Source organism: Cervus canadensis, chromosome 20 (genome assembly GCF_019320065.1).
Source record: "Cervus canadensis isolate Bull #8, Minnesota chromosome 20, ASM1932006v1, whole genome shotgun sequence".
In the NCBI taxonomy this organism is placed as follows: Eukaryota; Metazoa; Chordata; class Mammalia; order Artiodactyla; family Cervidae; genus Cervus; species Cervus canadensis.
The window spans coordinates 3,545,941-3,565,586 of NC_057405.1; the positions used below are offsets into that span (position 1 = coordinate 3,545,941).

The 19,646-nt window shown below is 43.4% G+C and overlaps 1 protein-coding gene across 2 annotated transcripts in view; it reads right to left on the reverse strand.

Annotated features, from left to right (window-relative positions):
• The window catches only part of MDN1 (midasin AAA ATPase 1), a 135,833-nt gene extending 116,892 nt beyond the window's left edge, over positions 1–18,941 (reverse strand). For both annotated transcript variants that reach the window (XM_043439461.1, XM_043439460.1), the window contains exons 1-6: positions 18,662–18,941; positions 12,341–12,567; positions 4,439–4,663; positions 3,971–4,078; positions 3,699–3,891; positions 177–419 (exon numbers count right to left, since the gene is read on the reverse strand). In XM_043439461.1, coding sequence (XP_043295396.1) covers positions 177–419; positions 3,699–3,891; positions 3,971–4,078; positions 4,439–4,663; positions 12,341–12,567; positions 18,662–18,763 — 1,098 coding nt within the window. In that variant the 5' untranslated portion in view covers positions 18,764–18,941. The remainder of the gene's footprint in view (positions 1–176; positions 420–3,698; positions 3,892–3,970; positions 4,079–4,438; positions 4,664–12,340; positions 12,568–18,661) is intronic.
• Between the last annotated feature and the right edge of the window lie 705 nt (positions 18,942–19,646).

Here is a 19,646-nt window from a genome sequence, read left to right on the forward strand (position 1 = left end):
ATTGAGGTGAGCTCCATCACACTCCTACAGTGTTATAATGCACACCTGAGGTTTTACAGCATGATCCCCTCTGTTACGAGGAATACCAGTTAATTACAGTTTCTTAGCAAAAATAACATTTTAAAGCAAACATTCAAAGTATGTTCACCCACCAAAATCTGCCATTTCTTAGTTACCTTACTGTCGGTCTGATCTCCAAGTTGGACTTTGAGAAGTTGAGGGGGCTTCCTTCTACCTGTCATTGCAGCTAAATGTTCAACTAAGGAAGTTTTGCCACATCCAATTGGCCCTTCTAACAACACAGCGTTCTGAGAAGCCACCGCCATAGCCAGGCTCTGAAGATTTCTGCACGCTGAGTCGACCAGCACGTAAGACCTGAAGGTCAGCTCCTGTTCGCGAGAAGAGCTCCTGCCACTCGCCTAAGGAGACAAGCAAGAAACAAAAGGCACATCAAGAAGAGTCTCTCCACCAGAGGGCACAGGATGATTTCTACAATGACTGACTTTTACATAAACCTCTGCCAATAAATTAGTAGTACAGGATCTACAGCAAGAAGTCTGTAGCCAAAGTAAGGATCCAGCTTTTTCTCTTTCCTGTCTCCCATCCTAGGGAGAGGGGTGGGAACTTACTAACAAATCTTAGAAAATCTCTCCCAAACTTTAAGAAACCAAAAAAGCTGATGCATAGTGAATGGGAGCAAATCTCATTTGTCATGACTGGATTTTTGTTTTTTTTCCTCTTATCATATTCTAAGATTTCACGTCTAAAATTAAGAATGCACAGAATACACTTCTGAGACAATCATGGAAGGAAAGACACTAATAGGATGTGCTACAAAACCACTCGATTTCTTTCCAGGTACAATAAACAATACCAGGGATTTAATTTTTTTTTTAATTTTATTGAAGTATAGTTGATTATCAATGTTGTGTTAAGTTCTGCTATACAGCAAAGTGATTCAACTACACATATATACATTCTTTTATACTCTTTTCCATTATGGTTAAGCAGAATACTGAATAGAGTTCCCAGTGCTACATATCCACTATATAGTTTGCATAACAGAAGTACACACACACACTAAACTACAGGCATACCTCAAAGATTTTGCAGGTTGAATTCCAAACCACAGCAATAAAACAAATATCATAATAAAGCAAATCACACAAAACCTTCAATTTCCCAGTGCATATAAAAGTTATGTTCACACTATACTCTGGTCCATTAAGCATGCAACAGTTTTATGGCTAAAAAACAATGTACATACCTTCATTTAAAAGACATTTTATTGCTCAGAATGCTAACCATCATCTGAGACTTCACTGAATTGAAATCTTTGCAACAGTAGCAAAGATCATCAGTCACAGATCACCATAACAAATATAACAGTAATTAAACAGTTTTAAATATTTCAAGAATTACCAAAATGTGACAGAGAAACATTAAGTGAGCAAATGCTGTTGGGAAAACGGGACCAACAGACTCGCTTAAGGCTGAGATGCCACATCCTTCAGTCTGTAAAAACAATACAAACAAAACACCACGCAATATCCATGAGCGCAATGAAGCAAGGCACGCCTATTTAATTAAGGACATTTTTATATTACAATAATAACTATATATTATATATAGTACATTACAATAAATTATAATACTTTAATTAATATTTAATTAAGAAATAACGTGGTATCTGGGAATTGCTTCAAAATAATATAGTGTGAGGAGTCTTCAGAAATATAAATGCAATATAACTGACCGTGAATTTATAATTAGTGAAGCTGAATAACTACATGTGAATTCATTATACTACTATTTCTACTTTGAAATATGTTTAACATCTTCCATAACAAAAAGTAAAATAATAATCATAATCATAATGCACCCAATATGTTTAATCGGTAATATTAGTTTTGGTTTTTTTTTTCCTTGAAAAGTTGTTTTTATTTTTATTGGGCTCTAGGGGATGGGATGGGGAATACCTCTGTAAGTTATGCCCCACTAGGAAGATGTCCAATATTAGTTTTACAAGATGAAAAGTTCTGGAGCTTGTTTGTGCAACAGTGTAAATACACTCAACACTACTGAGGTGTACATTTAAAAATGTTAAAAGATGGCAAACGTTACATTCATTTTACTGCAAAAAATTTAAATTAAATTAAATTCAAAAAATTTAATCATCATCCACCTACTGACACAGAAGAAAGCATCTCTTGGAATTATGACCTTTTAAGGAATGGTAACTCCTCAAACAGAGCTTCTCCCCTAAAGATGTGTAAGGACAAAGTGAGATTTGGCGCTGGAAGCTGCTGAACTTTTTGCGGAGCTGTGACTCTCGGCGACTAGCGGGCCAGGCCGCCGCTCCAGCCGCACTTCTGCCCGGGCGCTCTGCCGCTGCCATCCACCAGCAGGCCCACCCCAAGCTGACTCCTTCCCAGTGTTAAAGTGCCAACGCTCCAAACCTAACCTATGTTGTTGTTGTTTGTTGTTTACTCACTAAGTCACGGCCTGATTCTGCGGCCCCATGGCCTGCAGCACACCACGCCTCCCCGTCCTTCACCATCTCCTGGAGCTTGCTCAGACTCCTGTTCACTGAGTCAGTGATGCCATCCAACCATCTCATCCTCTGTCTACTTAGGATCTGTCTATATTAGGAGAGTGGTTAAAGAGGGGTGGGGAAGTCTTCCTGACCACAGGGAAATACCAGGGGCTTCGCAAATACTGCTGTCTTAGTGCTGGCAACAGATATATCTAGCTTATGAATTATCATGCAGCTGTACACTCAAGATGTGCACTTTTTTCTATTTTATACTAATCCTTTTCATTGTACTTCCCAGATACAAACTGATGATCACGGAATGACCCAGGACTTGTTCCAGGGAGAAAACTAGGTATATCTGACGAACTGACTACAGACTGCTGGGGAAACAGAGGGGCCTTTCCAACGTGTAGCATGGAGCCACTTTCTTGGAAAGGTCATTTACTAGGGCGGGGACAAGTTCACTGCAGATGCAGGCCTCCCACACCACAGGCAGAGAATGCTCTGACAAGAAGAGGCTGCTGGCAGTAATACCCGGGCCGAGCCCCATCTCTGCCAGAGGGCAGCCCAAGGGCCCTGGGCAAGTCACTCTGCCTTGTGCTAAGAAGCTTCACTGGCGTCTGACTCTTTGCCACCCTATGGACCGTAGCCCACCAGGTTCCTTTGTCCATGGGAGTTCTCCAAGCAAGAAAACTGAAGTGGGTTGCCATATAATCCGCCAGGGAATTTTCCCCGCCCAAGGATTGAACCCACATATCTTGAGTCTCATGCATTGGCAGGTGGGTTCTTTACCACTAGCGCCACCTAAGAAGCCCCATTCTGCCTTAGTTTTATATAGATATGGCATCACGGTGTGTGCCACCCAACTTCAAATAGCTGCTAAAGCAAGTAAACAAGTCATATATGGAGGAGTTCTGCCCAAGTTAAGAGCCTGACGCACAGGCATCATTATGATTTCTAATTCCACACTAAACAGGGACAACGGGACTATCATAGAGGAGGGTCCTGGGTGAATTCTACTCTCCTGGAATACTTCTCTAAGTGGACAGTAATTGGGCAAACTCAATTTTGCTCACACATAAATCACAAAGCCCAGCCATGGAAAAATACACACGCGGTGTTCAGATGGAAGACGGCACACCTACCACTGATGCCAACGTACCTGCTCTTCGGCGGCGGGCGGCTGCCCAGGCAACAGCACCCCGCAGACAGCGGTGACCCTGGAGCAGAGGTCTGCCGACACAAGGTGTCCTGTGGGGTACTGCAGCTCCTTGTCCTTCCGCCAAAGGGGTGCGTCTGGGTTGGCCAACACCAAGGCCTTCTCCGAGTCCTGCAGCTGGGCCTCCTCAAGTAACCTGAGGGGATGAGGAGCTCGTCAACGGCTCTAATGCCCAGAAAAGCCACGCTGACATCTCTAGGAACGCTCCTGCTTACCTTAACCTGAAATGGATCAGTTCTTCACTATTAAAAATCTTCTTCAGGAACGATAACTTGTGTTCCTCATTCATACAGGTGACCAAAGCAAGACAATTGGCCGTGTACCTGGAGAAAACCAAAGTATATAAACTCAGGATCTGCAGTGGAGTCTAAAGAATTAAAGAAAATTTACTAGCCAGCTGAACACCCAAAAAGGAAATCTTATGGAATTTAACACAGGGAAGGGCAGAAATCACAAATAGGGCACAGTGAATTCACTTGATGGAACATAAGAACAATGGGATCCCACTCACATCATCTGATTTCCCTCTGAAATGACACATGAAAGGGAGTAAGAACCCCAAAGGCAGCAGAACAAAAACAACGTATTTTCAATGGTTTCCTTTTCCTCCTCACGCACACAACTCCAGGGTCCTGCAACTGTCCCCACACTAGAAGGACAGGAACAGGCCACCAGCTACGCACCAGCGGACCAGGGTGTCGTGGCTCCTGAGGAGCGGGACACACACGCTCCAGTCCCAGAGGTCCCGGAATACAGACTGCTCCTGCTGCAGAAACCTGTGAGCTGCCTCCATGAGGTCCCGAAGCTTCATCCGCCTGCGCCCGTACCGGACTGGGTTTGCATCTGAAGTCTCTAGGAAGAGCCTCTGAAAGACTGGAGATGTGTCCTTGAAATACCTCAGGGCAAACCTTCAGAAAGAAAAAGAGTTTTCATTGGTTGGTAAGAATATTATATTTTTATATATATATATATATATACACACATATATATACATTTTTAATGGAATAAAACAACAGAGTGTAACGGTAACTCTCAAGAGTTTACAAGCCAAAAGAGATGAATGCTTAAAGCCACTTAGTCCTAAGATTGTATTCCGCTTGAGTTCAGGAACCAGAATTGCAGCATGAGATATCTGACTAACAGGAAACAAAAACCACAAGAACTTATCACAAGTGTTTACTACTGAAAATACACACATTTTCAACAAGTATTTATTGACGTCTCACTATGAGTCAGACACTGTTTCAGACACCGCGTTAAGTCCTGGAGGTACAAAACCAAGAAGATGCCTCCCGTGAGGAAGCTGCTATCTAGGAAGGAAGGGAGTCGCAGAGACAAAGTGAAGCACAAGGAACAGGGACTGAGCTGAGCCCGAGAAAGCCGAGAAGAGACGCTTTGGCTGCATCTTAAAAGATGAAGAGGAGATCTTCATGAGACGCAAAGGTAGTTAAGACTGGAAAAGAGGGACCAAAAGCTACAAGACATACAGAAAATAAAACGGCAACGTAAGTCCTTCTCTATAAGTAATTACTTTTAATGTAACTGATTTACTCCTAATCAAAAGACACAGATTGAATGGATTTAAAAAAAAAAAAACCCATCAGACAATATGCTATGTACGAGAAACCCACTTTGGATCCAAGGCTACACATAGGCTGAAAGTGAGGAGATGAAAAAAAAAATATCTGTGCAAACGGTAATCCAAAGGGAGCAAGAATGACTATATTGATATCAGTCAAACAGGCTTTAAATATATGGAATAATGAGAAAAAAGATCAATAAGGAAACAGAGAACTTGAACAACACTACAGAGCAAAGGCATCTAGCAGGTATGTACAGAATACTCTACCCAACAACAGAAGAATATATATTCTTCTCACTTGCACACGGAACATCCTCCAGAATACAGCACATGCAAGGACACAAAACAACTCTCAAAAGACTTTACAGTGCTGAAATGACACACAGTACCTTCTGTATAATTGTACAGATTACAAAGGAATGAAACTAGAAAGTGACAGCAGAAAGAGAACCTAAATACGTAGAAATTAAACAAGACTCTTAAATGACTGATGGGTCAAATGAGAAGTTGCAAGGAAAACAAATGAAAAGAAAAATATAACACACCAAAACCTATGGGATACAACACAAGCAATGCTGAGGGCGAAGTTTATAGCTACAAACTTGTATACTTAAAAAGACCTCAAGATAACAACCTAACTTTAGACCTCAAAGAACCAAAAAAAAAAGAATAAACACAAAGCTAACAAAAGAAAGGAAATAATAAAGATTAACAGCAGAGACAGAAACTAGAAAAGCAACAGGGAAAAATAATCAACAAAACTAAGAACTGGTTTATGAACAGGTCAAGAAAAGTGATAAACTCTGTGGCTAACTAAGAAAAAAATAAAAGCTTCAAAAAACAACAATCAGCAGACTTCTCTGGAGGGCCAGTGGTTAAGACTCCACACTCCCAATGCAGGGGGCACAGGTCCCATCCCTGGTTGGGGAACTAAGATCTCACAAACAAAAAAAACCAACAATCAGAAATTGTTTGAAAGAGGGACATTACGGATGCCACAAAAACAAAACAGATTATAAGGAATACTGTGAGGGAATTTCCTGCCGATTGGACTCTGCGCTTCCACTGCAGGGGGCATGGGTCTCATCACTGGTCAGGGAACTGAGATCCTGCAGCCCACGCAGTGTGGCCAGAAAATAAAGATTCAGTTGTGGCTTGGAAGGGAGACGCGGCAGGTGTCGGGGCGGGGGGAGAGGTGGGCTGGTGTTGGCAGCACATGTGGAACCGACAGACAGCAACAAACATGTAGGCAGATAAGCAGCAACCAAGTCATCAGCCTGACCCACGAGGCCTCTGAGGATACGGGGAAATGAGCAGAGTGGCCCGGCGAGGGCCATAAGCCTGTGCGGCAAGTGGAGGAAGACTGTGGTCCGTCGGAAGCACGCGAAAAGAGGCCTGGCTGACATGCCCTGCTGATCTTAGTAGACTACAGTACCCCTCCTCTCTAGAGACCCATCATTTTTAGAGAGTGCTCTAAAATTCTGACCTAACCAATGATGGATGGACCAATAAAGCACACTTAGCCAGAGAATAACAAAATCAGATTCTTCCCTAGAGAATATTCGAGAATATGGAGAATGGTCTCTTTCCAAGGATAAGACTAAAAGTCGTAAGGTCTAAAATGCAACAAGGAACACCATTCCTGTTAAATATCTAACCTTGGATGAGTCACTTACTTGGGCAACTTGTCACACTCCTTCACGCATCTAGAGGGAAGACCTGGAGTCCAGTCCAGGCCCTGACATTTAGAACAACTTAGTTCACTCAGCTAACCCCTCTGAAGACCTGAAATGGAACTAACAGCGCCTGAATAGGTCACAGTACAAAGATCAAAAAGATAGTGCTTATCTACTTACTTTAACATCCTAAAGCCTATATAAACATACATTATTACCAGAATACCACCATTCAGTTCCAAAATCCACACTCCTAACTCCCACAGCAGATCCACAAAATTTTCATGCTCAAGGATGTTCAATGTCTTATTATACATCAAAAATTCAGAAAACAACCTAATTGCCCAACAAAGGGATAAGAAGTGATAAAATACAACACAACTTTTTAAACAGTTTCATTTACTGAGGCAAAGATGGCCATATGTGACTAAATTTAAAAACAAGATGCAGGTTAAAAATTATAGTATGTATTTTTATTAGAATTAGTATGTAACCAAATGTTTAATTTTATTTAAAATTGTATTTTAAAAATATGTGCACAGATGTTCTAAAATTTGCTGTGGTAATGGTTGCACCTATCTGCAAATATACAAAAACCCAGTGAATTGCACACTTCTGTGGTATATAAACTACATCTCAATAGAGCAATTTTTAAAATATATGCACATAAAAATCGACGTGCACACTCTCAGATGCATGTAAGAATAAGAAAAAGAAAAGGGATTTGGGAGAAAAAATACCAAATTAATAATACCAAATTACCTCTGAAGAGTAGAATTGCAGGGTGGAGAGGACCTTTTGCTTTTTACAATTTTATACTGAGTGTTACTTGAATATGGTGCTTCTGTAATCAAAAGATGATACTCTCTTTCTCAGAAGAATGCTACCAGAGTTCTCAGAGGGAGAAAGGAAATCTAAAATTAAGTATGTGTTACTTTCCAGCACTCCTGAACGCAGTTTTGAAGCAGAGGTGTATAAAAGCAAGACTACTTCTGGTCCTCCTTCAGGTCCACGCAAGCCTGATTTCAGCCTGACTGTCCGCACGCACAGTCGTGTACACACGAAGCAGGCCCTCCCACAGCACTGTCCCTGCTACTGTTCACAGAAGACCCTTGCTGGGCCCACCCACCACTGCTCCTTCCAATCAAAGACAGAGCACGGATGTGGAGCCGCATGTCCAGGACGAGCTGACAGCAAATGAGAAACTGAAGCCACGAAAGTAACCGAGTGCAACCCAAAGCAATCTGGGTGACTGCAGTCGGCCCCCTGTCCACGGGGGACGTGATCCAAGACCCCGGGGGATGCCCGTAAGCACGGGTGGTACTGAACTCCGTACACGCTGTTTTTTCCCATACATACATACTTAGGTTAACGTTTAATTTATAAATCAGCCACAGGCTATCCAAGTTGTCAGCATCACTACTCTCCTGCTTTGGGGCCATTACTAAGTGAAATAAAGGTCACCTGAACACAAGCACTTCAACACCATGGCCCAGGCAGTTCCTAAGTGACAGGTGGGTGGGCGGCAAATAGGGCACGGATGTGCCAGAGAAAGAGAGGATTCACGCTCCAGACAGGACACGACAAGATTCCATCACACTACTCAGAACCGCAGGCAGGTTACAACTTATAAACTGTCTCTGCAACTTTTCACTTAATTTTTTTGGATATGGTTGACTTCAGGCAACTGAAACCATGGGAAACGAAACCACTGATAAGGAAACCACAGATAAAGGAGGAATGCTGTATTCTTTTCCTTCTGGGAATATAAATATAATCATTAGCTCTAACATGCTGTTCAGATCAAGTTCTGTATAAATCAGTCAACAAATACATGAATGAGGACGAGTGGGCAGCACCAAAGTAGGAAAAAAGAGCGTGGGCTTTGGAGGCAGCTAAACCTAAGACTGAATTCCAGCTCTGCCACTTTCTAGTAAGGGGATTTAGGGCAAGTTATTTAGGGGTGGTTGTTCTTCACTAATGAAAGACAGCTTTCACAAGATTTGCAAGCCATGGCTGAAAGGACTACATGTTAAAAGGATTTGCAAGAACCAGGGAATGGAGAGAAATAAGAAAGGGGGAGAGCAAACTAAAACAAAAAGCAAAGAACTAAAAGATGCAAAATATAAGAGTAAGGTACAATCAGAACTTAAGAATCAGGTTACCCTCCTGAGAGAACACTCAAGGGGAAAAAACATCAACACACAATGCGTACACTGGGGGCTTCCCTGGTGGCTCAGCCGTAAAGAGTACGCCTGTCAACGCAGGATACACAGGTTTGATCTCTGAGTCGGGAAGATCTTCTGGAGAAGGAAATGGTAACCCGCTCCAGTAGTCTATCCGGGAAAATCCTATGGACAGAGGAGCCTGGGGTCGCAAAAGAGTCAAACACAACCAGGTGACTGAACAACAATAATGTAGCACCTTAACCATCTGAAACCACTTACAAAGTTACAGCTGAAGAAATCTGGGAACACAGGAACCAAGTCAGGAACAGGACTGGATGATTTTTTTAAAATTAGAACTCTGAAACCAAAACTAGTGTATCAGAATAGAGAAAGCATCAACAGACCAAGAGTGTTCTCAGAGTCCTGACAAAGAATCTGCCAAACAGTAAAAGAGGCACTGAGGACTGAAGATGACAAAGTTATGAAGAACAACAGAACGGTAATGACGTGAGGCAACGGCTGTATTAACTGTCACTGTAGTCAACGTCCTGCAATGTGCACCTCAAATCTCCACACCGTGCACCTTAAACGTACACAAAAATGTTTTATGTCAATTATATCTCAATAAAGCTGAGGGGGAGGAGGGCCACTAATGCATAAGCAAGGGAATAAAAAGAAAGACCTTGTTACTACTGAGATACCTGATGGAAACTCCACATAGGTAGGCACCCTGGCCTCAGAAAGAGGTGTGAACTGGAAAATGAATGTCATCACAGTAAGAGGAAGCCTGACGGGGTTCCTCCTCTCCAGAGTCTCTCTCATAGATTTTCATCCCCATCCCATCTCTCAAGTCTTCATTCTTCCCTCCTTATTCTTCCTCCAAAGTTTGGCAGTAGGAAACGCTATTTCCAAGAGGATAACACACTCATTTTTCTTAATTCAATGACTTCTTGCTCCCCTTAAGTATTTGGCTCACACATCCTGTTGTTTACAAGTACAGAAACCCATAATGTGTGACTCTCACTGCCACCATCCCAGAGCGCAAAGGGAAGACTCCTGTATTCATCTACTGAATGAAGGACTGCATCCTATCTAGATATATTAGGTATAACCCTAATACGTTTGGTAATTTCCTCCAGAAGAAATTTAGAGCACAAGTGAAACTGATCAGCTACATTTTTTAAAACTAAAAATCAAAGTCCCATCCACATCACGACCATAGTTCACTGCGCGTGCCGCCTGACTCATCACTCACACACACTCACACATGGTGCTTTTGTTTTTCTTTTTTTGCTTGTCTTTAAGTTACTCTAATGGGCACGTTACATGATTTTTGGAACAAGGTGGGAGCATAAATAAAACCTATTGCCTTGGCAAAGGGAAAAGAAGAAACAGTAGTGGTGCCTCACCTTCACCTAATAAGAACATAAAACTGAAGCTGATGGGAAACCAGATGTAGCTACTTTATCATTTTAGTGATTCTCAAACACAATCTGAAAGCACTCTACCACTAAGGCTCAAGAGAAGGGGGAGTTCAATTACGCACAGGTCAGTCCTACAGGGTGAGCAGAGAAGTCAGCACATCTTGTGAAACAGTTCCACAGGCAAGTACACCTAAGTGATGGAAGCAGCCAGTGAGGCCACAATCTGGATCCTCAACCAGCCCAGAGAACAGGTTCCTGACACTACGCATGATGGTGACCTTTAATTCTGCTATGGATGCTTTAGTTCCCTCAAACAACTAGGCCCATTTTTTTTCCTCCTCTTTTAGAAAAGTTCACACAAATTACGGTTCCCTCAAGTCTTCATTTCTTATCCCCTCATCAAAGGATCAGACTAGAGATCATACTTGCAGGAAAGCCAAAGTGTACTTATTATGTTGATGATGACTAATAAGAAATGCTCCACTGAGTGAAGTCAGATATGAGAAAAACAATGTCACATGATATCGCTTCTATGTAGAATCTAAAAAAAAAAAAATGGTACTAACGAACCTATTTACAAAACAGAATTTGAGTCACAGATACAGAGAACAAACTTACAATTACCAAGGGCGTGAGGAGGTTGAGCGGGATAAACTGGGAGACTGATACTGACGTATACACAGTACTATATATAAAACAGACAATACAAACCTACTGTAGGGCACAGGACAGTCTCTGATACTCTGCAATGATCTACATGGGGATGGCGTCCGGAAGAGAATGGATATATGCACGGATATGGCTGATTCGGGCTTCCCTGGTGGCTCAGCTGGTACAGAACCTGCCCGCAACGTCGACACCTGGGTTCGATCCCTGGGTTAGGAAGATCCCCTGGAGAAGGGAATGACTACCACTCCAGTATTCTGGCCTGGAGAATCCCAAGGACTATCCATGGAGTTGCAAAGAGTCGGACACAACTGAGCGACTTCCACTCACACTCACGTAGCTGCCTCTTCTGACTATTCCACACAAACCTATCAATTTGAGAAAACCAGGAGCAGTGGCACGTGTCTATAGAACCAGCTAGTTGGAAGCTGAGGCAGGAAGACGGCTTGAACAAGGAGCTCTGGGCTGCGGGACGCTCTGCCCACTGGGCGTCCACACTAAGTCTGGCTCACTGGGATGACCCCATGGGAACAAGAGACCACCAGATTGCCTAAGGAAGGGTGAACCAGCCCCAGCTGGACAGACAGGAGGTGAAATGAGAAATACATCAGAATCCAGTTCCAACACAACTTCTTATCACACTTTGGATGTGAAGAGATTTCTAGAAAGTGGGAAGAGACACGAGAGATCTTGTAAGCCACCCCCTACAGCTGCTCCAGCGAGAATCTCACACATCTGAAGTGGATGCTCTAAGAGTCTCAGCTAAAACTCATTTAAATCTACCTTACATGCCTTTCTTGCCCGATGACAGAATCCGTGAGGGTAGGGGAGATGTCCTCTCATATTCTCCAGGCCTATCGTGATGGCCAAGACTTCAAACCTAGTAAATGGTCACTGAACTGAGCTGGATAGATGGCTTCTTCTGTGACTATTTTTATAAAACACTCCTTTCTCCCCTTTCTGTATTTCCCCTCTTCGCTTCATCTCAGCTCAGACCCCTCCCTACTTCCGGCAGAGTGCGGGGTCTGCCACCTCAAGGAGAAACGTGAAGAACACAGCCGTTACTCACGGGAGGACGTCAGGATGGCTGCCAACGAGCCTGCTCATAGACACGCACAGCCGTTCGTGCAAATCATGGTTGACCTGGCCTCCGGCTTTAATGGCCTCAGCATTCCTCTCCAGCAAGTCCAAAAGCAGAGGGCGCAGCTGGCGGCCGATCAGCGCAGCGCAGTCCTTATCCAGAAGTAACTGCGCTAAGGTGTTCAAGACACACTGGCGATCCTGAGGTGTCCACACCTGAGAAAGGCAAAACAGATTCATGAGTGTCTTCTGCAGAACAGAGTCCTAGCTTATATTCGATTTCCAGACTTCATAACTGAGTTTATTTTGCAAAACACAGTGGGGTTTCTTTGCAATAGGACTAGTGAATCAAATATAAACTGAAAATGAAAGTCGCTCATTTGTGTCTGACTCTTTGCCATCCCATGGACTGTACAGTCCATGGAATTTTCCAGGCCAGAATACTGGAGTGGGCAGCCTTTCTCTTCTCCAGGAGATCTTCTCAACCCAGGGATTGAACCCAGGTCTCCCACATTGCAGGTGGACTCTTTACCAGCTGAGCCACACAAGGAAAGCCCCAATCAAACGTAAAGGCTGTAACAAATAAGTTTCAGCCCACTGGGGTTTGAGGTAAAAGGACCGACATCAGGATTCCATGTAAAATGCTAGACAGCTTCAGCTTCCTTGAAAAAGAATCTGTTACAGAGTCATAACAGTTTCCAGGGAAGCCAGTGCTTCCCCCAACTCCTTTGTCCAGAAGGAAAACAGTAGTTAGATGAGGAAAAAGTACAGTTCGTATGCAAAACTGCCAGCTCTCTTGAGGAAAGAACAGATATTAGAAATCAATTCCTGGAAATGAATGAAGATATATCCCCATGAAGACATCAGACTTTAATTAATAAACAAGACAGGTCTAAAGCAGACAGGCACACTTTGATATACAAGATGAAATAAACCACAAAGTTCTAGTGTTTGGGACCAAAATGTCCAGGAACAAAAAAGGAAAACTGAAAAGTATGAAAAATGTCTCATATTGCTAGCGCATAAGCAGTTCTGCACAACCCTTGCCAGGCAATGTGACAGTGGGTTTAAATTACCTGAGGGGCGTACCCTCTGACCCACCAAGCCCAATGCTATGAATTTACCTAAAGTGTTTGATTCTAAATGGTTATCTATAGGAGTACAGCTGGAACACAACCTAAATACCATATTCAAAAATACTGTAACATTTTCCAAAGTTCCAAAGCTGTTCTTGTATGTAGTATTAGTAACTTATTCCATTTTATTTCTTACTAGTATTTTACTGTACGAATGTACCACAACGTGTTTATCCATTCGCATGTTGATAGATATTTGCACTGTTTCCACCTATCCTCGATAAAGCCATCACGAACATTCACGTACAAAACATTTACGGACATATTTCCAAGACTTTTATTTTTTGGCCATGCCACGTGGCAAGAAGGATCTTAGTACCCAATCAGGGATTGAACCTTGGCCCTCAGCAGTGAAAACACAGAGTCCTAATCACTGAAACACCAGGGAATTGTCTAAATTTTGATTTTTAATTTTAAAAAAATTTGAAGAAATTTCTTGGGCTTCCCTGGTGGCTCAAATGGTAAAGAATCTGCCTGCAATGCAGGAGACCTGGATTCAATCCCTGGGTTGGGAAGATCTCCTGGAGAAGGGAAAGGCTACCCACTCCACTATTGTTGCCTGGAGAACTTCGTGATCAGAGGAGCCTGGTGGGCTACAGTCCACGGGGTCACAAAGGGTCAGACACTCAATGTTTAACAGAAGTTGTTTTCCAAAGTATTTGTACCATTTCACATCCCCACCAGCAACGCCTCAGTGCTTCAGCTGCTATATAAATTCACAAATACACAGTGCTATCAGTCCTAATTTTGGCCATTCTAGTGGAGGTGGAGTGGTGTACAGTATAAAGTGTCTAACAGCCACTCATCTGTCTTCTGTGATGTAATTTGTTCAAATCTTTTACCCGTTTTTAAATAGGGTTGTTCCTGTATTAATGATGGTTTCTGCGGACCCTCTTCATCAGCTTGAGGTAGTTCTGTTCTATCCATACTTTGTTTTTCTGTTTCCTGAATGAGCTTTGTTAATTGGCATTCCTCCAACGCCCTTATCATCTAAACTGCCTAATATACTGGCATAACATTTTTCATATTAGTCACTTATCTTTCTATTCTTTTTAAAATCTGTAATGGTGGCCTTCTTCCATTCCTAATAATTTGGATTTTTCACTTTTATTCTTGGTCAACCTTTGCAAAGAATCAACTTCTGGTTTCAATGGTTTCCTATACAGTTTATCCATTTCCTATTTCATTCATTTCCACTGTATTTTATTATTAGATCCATGCACATTTAGGTTTCTTTCTTAATTTTTAATATCTTAATTTTTAATACTGACATTTAGGGCTGGATACTTTCCTTGCTATGAAGGCTACCCTGTGTCTTAAAAAGATGTTTAGCAGCATCCCTGGCCTCTACGCTCTACATGCCAATATCACCATCACAGGTTGTGAAAATTTTTAAAACGTCTCTAGACTTGCCCCAGAGAGTAAAATTCCCCGAGCTGAGAGTCACCAGGCGGGGGGAGAAAAAAACACTTCAAAAAAGAAAATGGAAATAAGGTTAACAGAAAATAAAGTTGTTTTTTTTTTTAATTAAAAAAAAATCATATGCTATCTTAGAAAGTTTAGATTTTGATTCTGGAGATAATGGAGAGCTTTTAGACAGAATAGCTTTTAGACAGAATAGTGATAGATTCAGATTTGTCTTATTAATGATGACTTATATTAAGTGGCCAGAATAGGGTGGGAGATAACAGCTAAAAGGAAGAGGGGCTTCTTTTTGAAGTAACAGAAATGTTCAAAAACGGACTGCGGTGACAGCCGCACACCCCTGTGAACAGAGCAGAAGCCACTGACCTGCACACGTGAATGGATGAAGTATACGGCATATAAGCTACACCTCAAAGCTGTCTTTAAAAAGCCCCAATTCTAGCTCACATGTACCGACTGCTCTCTGTGGTCAGGCACTGTGGGAAGCCCCTCGAACGCATCGTCTAGGTTCCACAACCTTATAACAGCGATAGCAGCAGCAGCCACTTTTATAGACAACACTCGCCCTAGGCACCTAACTCTCATAGCAACCCGTGAGGTAGGTAAATTATCCCCATGTTACAGATAAGGAAACTGAAAAATAAAAAAAAGGGATAAGGTCATAAAGCTGAGAGTAGAACCAGGAATCGCATCCCAGGCTCCAGAATCTCTGCTTTTAACTACTCTGTAACTATTGAGCAACTATCACACGTAATGCAAAACAAGAAACTGAGGCTTAGGAGAGCTGAGCAACTTGCGGAAGGCCCCAAAAACAATGGTAACACACTCCAGTATTCTTGCTTGGGAAATCCCATGGACAAAGGAGTCTGGTGGGCTATGACCATCCATGGGGGTCGCAAAAGGGTCGGACACAACTTAGTGAGTAAACAACAATAATAAGGAAAGAGAAGAGAAGGATTTCCCTGATGGTCCAGTGGTCGAGTCTGTGCTTTCACTGCCAAGGGAGTGAGTGGGTTCAATCCCTGGTAGGGGAACTAAGATCCTGCATGCCACATATATTGCCAAAACACAAAACCAAAAAAAGAATCTGATCTGCTCCCATCCTTCAGTCCCACTACCCATACATGCTCTCAAGCACTCTGCTCTTCCTCAACATAGACAGCGATCAAGGACACAAGATGTGATTCTGTGATTTACAGTAAAAGAAAAAAGAAAAACATACTTAGTCTTCAAAACTCCACATCTGTCCAAGTACCTAAAACTCTGGGAATTTCCTGTGGTGAGAGAAATATGCTACAGTAACACAGTGAATTTTGGAAAGCGGCTAAGCTGGGAGCCAATCACGTGATTAGAGGATTAGAACTTTCATCCCCATGCCTTGACCTCCGAGGAGGGCAGAGGGGCTAGAGATTAAGAGCTGAATCACCAATGGCCAGAGATTTAGTCAATGGTGCCTGTGAAGGAGGCTTTCATAAAAACACCAAAGAATGTGGTTCGGAGAGCTTCAGGGATGGCTGTCCTAAAAAGTGAAATATTTCTCCAAGTTTTGTGAGCTGCTCTAGCAAATTAATCAAACCCAAGAAAGAATTTCTTGGAACCCCCAATTTATAGGCCAGCTGGTCAGAAGAGCAGGTGAGGGCGGGAGAAGTCTTTTAGGGCTAAGCCTTTACTCTGAAGGAACTGACACTTTCCACAGGTAAACAGCATCAGAACTGAGTTAAATTGTAGGACACAAGCTGGTGTCTGAGAATTGCTTGATAGTGCTAGAAAGAAAATCCCCGTGCTGGAATTAAGAGTCAGAACTGTAGGATGTTAGCAGTAGTAAGGATGAAGAGAAAGCACAGATTCAATACCAAGGAAGGAAAATCAGGAGGACTTGGCTGTATGTGACGGACAAGGAGTGAGAAGAGTTGAGGACACTCAGTTTTCTGTAACAAGGGACTGGACAGAGACGGGGGTGTCACCAGCTGAGAAGAACAAAGGAAGCACATTCTAAAATTTTACTTCAGATCCCAAACTCCATGAGAAGTAAGGTTTCAAAATCTTTGCTGGGAGTTCCCTGGTGGTCTAGTGGTTAGGACTCCATGCTTTCACTGTCCAGGGCCCAGGTTCAATCTCTGGCAGGGGAACTAAAATCACGAGGTTCAGTGGTGGAAAAAAAAAGTCTTTGCTCTCCATTAAAAATCACTGTTTCCCCAAATAGGAGAAAAATAGGATGACAACACAATCAACTCTTCTCTGAGTGAAAGGCTTGAAATCATTACTGAAAATAGAAAGGAGCAAACCTGAAAGACATCTCCCAGATTGGATAGAATCTGAGACAGAGGAGAGACACATGGAAAGCACAGGTGGCCGGAATCTTAATTCAACTGAACTTTCTAGTAGCTTTCAAGTCCCTCAACATTACTATATACAGTCCCAGAATCTACCTGAGTGGTTCCCACACTTCAAAATCTCAGATTCTTTTTTTAAAAACGCTATGAATCATTTCCTCATTTTACTCCCAATACATAAGCACTAATTTTCTATCCAATTACTGTGAAGAACCATAAATAAACCTCCCACTGTCAGTGGTCCATGATCCCCAGCTTCAGAACCTCTGCTCCAAATGCAAGCCCACTTACAGAAAAATACTTCTAGCCATAATACATAGTTCAGGAGCCTGTCACCACAAGCTCAGCTCATATAAATTGATTTTTTCATCAGTCCAGCCCATCAAAACTCAGTTTTCTTTCCAGACCTCTCCGTTAATGTTAATGATCCCTTCCTTGGGGGAAATCACAGGCCAGATAACCCCAGGCATATCTTCCACTACTCCCTCCCCTTTGCTATACACGTTCAATTTGTCATCAGACATGCCTCTCCTGTTAGCTCCCGGCCTCTCCAGACCTGAAAAACTGCTGTTTCTTCCTTAGCAATAGGATATATATGTTCCAAATACCGGAGTTAGAAAAAAAAAAAATTTTCCCCCCTACTCTCAAGCTCACAGGTGTGGTGGGGAAACATAAAATAGAAAGTTAAAACGCCAGGTGAAAAAATGCGTGATAAGGATCCTCAACTCAGATAGCGGGTGGTCAACGAGAGAAGGCTCTTAACAGGCCAGAACACCCATTTTCCAGAAAAGTAATTCATAATCCCTATGGCTTACGAATTATGCCCTCACCATCTCGCTCGGCCCATCAGTTGTAGTCCGTGTTTATGAGTGTCTCCAAAAATAGACACGAAATACCTGGGGGTCAGAGACCATAACGAGTTCATCTGTATCCGCAAAGTGCCACAACTGTGTCTTACTCCCAGCAGGAATACAATCAATACTTGTCAGTGGGCAAGAAAGTCAGAACAAGGCAGAAAGGAGACATCCATCCAGCCAAGCTAACAGAGGTGGCTGGACCCGGCACGCTTAAGTAATACAAACGTCAAAAGGGCAAACACGCAACCTCAATTACAAAAAACCCCCCAAAACCACGTTTTTCTCTGAAGGTTACGTTTGGCGCACATAGCCAGGATGCTCCAAGGAAATAAATCGGTGGAGAGAAGGGAAGACTCTCCCACAGAAAAACAAAAGGCTCCTTCCAGGCTCCTCAGACGGGCGCGGACGCCTCGCCCCTGACCAGCCTTGGGGAGCGGGCCAGAGTGACAAGACGCCGCTCCCCGGTCCCTTGCGTCTTCGCGCAGGGCCATGGGGCACGCGCCAGGCGGGGGGGGGGGGGGGGGCGACCCAACTCTTTCCCTCCCGCTCCTCCTCTTACCTGCTTGACCAAGAACCTGCCCAGCTCGCTGCGGCTCTTCTCGTTCTTGGCAGCGATTAACCGCAGCGGCGCGGCCGCCACCTCCAGGAAGAGGTGCTCCATGATCACGGGTCCTCCGCCCCGGGCGGCCACCGGCGCTCCTTGCTTCGCGCTAAGAACCCCCGAGCCGCTGAGGTACCCGCGCCGGAACTGCCACCAACTACGTCTCCAGTGAAAGCGGCTGCCGCTGCTCCGCTAGTACCCAGAGAGCGGCGGCGGCGGCACACGTGGGGGGAGCACGCGGCGCTCTGCATCATCAGCCCGCGACCGCGCCGACCGGATATCGCGGCCCCGCCTCCTCGACACCGGAAACGCGGGCCGTCAGTATCTGTACAGTTCCGGCATAGACTCCTCCAGAAATAGTTTTTGCTGGTGGAGGCTAGAGGTTACAGTGATGGGAGATACGGCGACAAAGAGTGGCGTGACAGCAATTCAGGAGAAGCTAGGGGGCCCCTAGGGCCGTGTGCCTACGATCCTCAGCCCGCCATGCCTCCTTCTGCCTCAGCAGGCGAAAAGATCAGCTAGGAATGAAAAGCAGATTTACCCCCTCTAACCTATCAATTCCCCTTTTTAGACGGTTGCCCTGTGGAAATTCACACACAAGTGTAACAAGCATAGATAGCCCTTGCAGCAGTTTTATTATAAATATTGGATATAAGTGTTAAGATGGGTGATAAAAGAAACTTTCACATGTTGAGATACAGAAAAGTCATTTTGGGTTATATATGAGTTAAGGTGAATTTTATGTTAAGGAAAATAGCCTCTTTGTGGCCTAGCAAACATAAATTGTATATGTGCTTCAATTATTAAAGAGAAGAGCGCACTGACAAGGAGTAAAGAATGTCCGTGGTAAAAAGAAAGATTAAATGCCTTTCTTTCTGGGAGGCTAATGCTGGTCCTACGTTGATGATAAGACTTCCTTTTCCAAGTGCCAAGGCCATGCGGA